The sequence below is a fragment of the Agrilus planipennis genome, unplaced genomic scaffold, assembly GCF_000699045.2.
Source record: "Agrilus planipennis isolate EAB-ADULT unplaced genomic scaffold, Apla_2.0 scaffold258, whole genome shotgun sequence".
NCBI classification, from domain to species: domain Eukaryota; kingdom Metazoa; phylum Arthropoda; class Insecta; order Coleoptera; family Buprestidae; genus Agrilus; species Agrilus planipennis.
The window spans coordinates 2676-4538 of NW_020442425.1; the positions used below are offsets into that span (position 1 = coordinate 2676).

The 1863-nt window shown below is 41.9% G+C and overlaps 1 protein-coding gene across 1 annotated transcript; it reads right to left on the reverse strand.

The window, feature by feature from the left end:
• Nucleotides 1–456: 456 nt before the first annotated feature.
• LOC108739597 lies at nt 457–1077 on the reverse strand. Its single transcript, XM_018473579.1, has one exon. It carries the CDS (start codon nt 1075–1077, stop codon nt 457–459), a length of 621 nt encoding a protein of 206 aa, XP_018329081.1.
• Nucleotides 1078–1863: the final 786 nt, after the last annotated feature.

The window sequence follows — 1863 nt, forward strand, 5'->3', positions numbered from 1 at the left end:
TCTTTCCGCGCAGTACGAATTCCTAGCATTACTGCAGAAAGAATTTCTGTCCAACGGGAAACAGCATGGCACATAATCGCTCCTTTCAGCTGTCGGTGAAGGCGTTCGACAAGACCATTCGCCTGCGGATGGTAAGCGGATGTTCGAAAATGGGCCGTACCAGTCAAGATATTTAGTTGCTTGAACAGGTGGGATTCAAATTGCCTTCCCTGGTNGGGTTTACGTCGTCTGCCGCCATTAACGACTCCCGGGCGCGTTTCCCTGATCAGCTGTCTGGAATGAGCACGGTTGTGTGCATTTCCGGGCGTTCGGACCAAACTTCCTGTGGTACCAACAGCGGTCATTGGAAGGACTGTGGTTCCGAGATTGTGGACGAGAACTGCGCGATCTTGATCGGTATCGATGATGGTGTTGATTGCGCAATTCGGCGACTTCCTGTCTAATCGACGCAATTTCTTATTGTAGCGTAACTGTCAGCTGTTGTAACTGTGCAGTTAGTAAATCGCCAGGGGAAGATGCAGTTTCTGCGATTCGGGGACGGCTGTCCGTTAAATCGATGATAGAATCCGCTAATTCTGCTAGCTTTTCTAGGGTGATATCGCGATGAGCTGCTAAGATGGCTTGCATGTGAGATGGCATACGGGCAAACCAAAGTGTACGCAGCATGGAGTCGGGAACGGTGCTACCAGCGAGTCCCTTGAGATGGCGGAAGAACTGAGACGGCTTCCTGTCACCAATTTCTTCCATCTCTAGAAGTCGTCGGGTCTTCTGTTCTTGGGATGTACTCAGTCTTTTAATCAACTCCGCTTTTATGGTTTCGTATGCATTTGATGCCGGTTTGTTCACTATGATGTCCCGAATTTCTAGTGCGTAGCGGGGTTCCAGGGCGCCTGTGATATAGCTGAACTTGGTGGAGTCGGTTGTAACTCCTGCCGTTGTGAAGTTCTCCTCTACCATCGCAAACCATAGTTCGGGATCAGCAGGAATAAAGGGTGGCACGCGAACTGCGACGCGATCAATTGAGAACGCACTTGTGCCTAATTGGCCCTCACAGTCGGAAGAATTGTTGAAAGACATGTTTTTACACAAAACCCGCACACAGCACACACCAAAAATAAAATAAAGTACTTACAGTTTTTAATGCCACTAAAAACACAACAAATAATGTCACTTTCCGTCGGGGGTCACCACTTTAGGTGAGATAAGGTCAAATAACACAATGAAACAAATGAAACAAATGAAATCAAACGGGACTAACAACTTAACAATATATTTACAAAACTAGAACAATGAAATTAGAAGTGAAAAGAACTGAGAATAAAACTAGAAGACTTAGCAGATGAATTGACTTGAACTGTAGAAAATCGAATTAGGAAGTGTTAATGTTTTGGAAATGAAAATGTTAGGAAAACTATTAGGGCGGAGCTAGAAGCATTTAGATGAAAGTAGGGAACCAATTAGAAGAGAATAAAATCTGGAAATGTGAATATACAAAATACTAAGAAATAGACAAATAGAATGTTAACCCTAAACCGCTGAAGAAACCTATCATTAAAAAGCAATTAAGAAGGGACAATAGTTATTGACATCATGCAGTTAGTACGTGAAGTTGAAATGTTAAAAGGGATTATAGAAAAGTCCAAGTAATAAAGTTATTTGCAGAGAACACAATAGATAGGTACATACACAAAAGATTTGAAATAGAAATATTAAGACAGATATTTACATAATGAGAATAACAGAACAATACAACACAATTTGAACAGAAAAGTTGAAAAGATATTTACAAACAAGAATAATAAAAATAGAAATATGTACAGAAATATTTAAACATGATTTGGCGGCCAGGTATGCGCGGCCACA

Excerpts from the sequence above, each read along its gene's own strand:
- LOC108739597 (XM_018473579.1), bottom strand. The coding sequence starts at position 1,077 with ATGTCTTTCAACAATTCTTCCGACTGTGAGGGCCAATTAGGCACAAGT.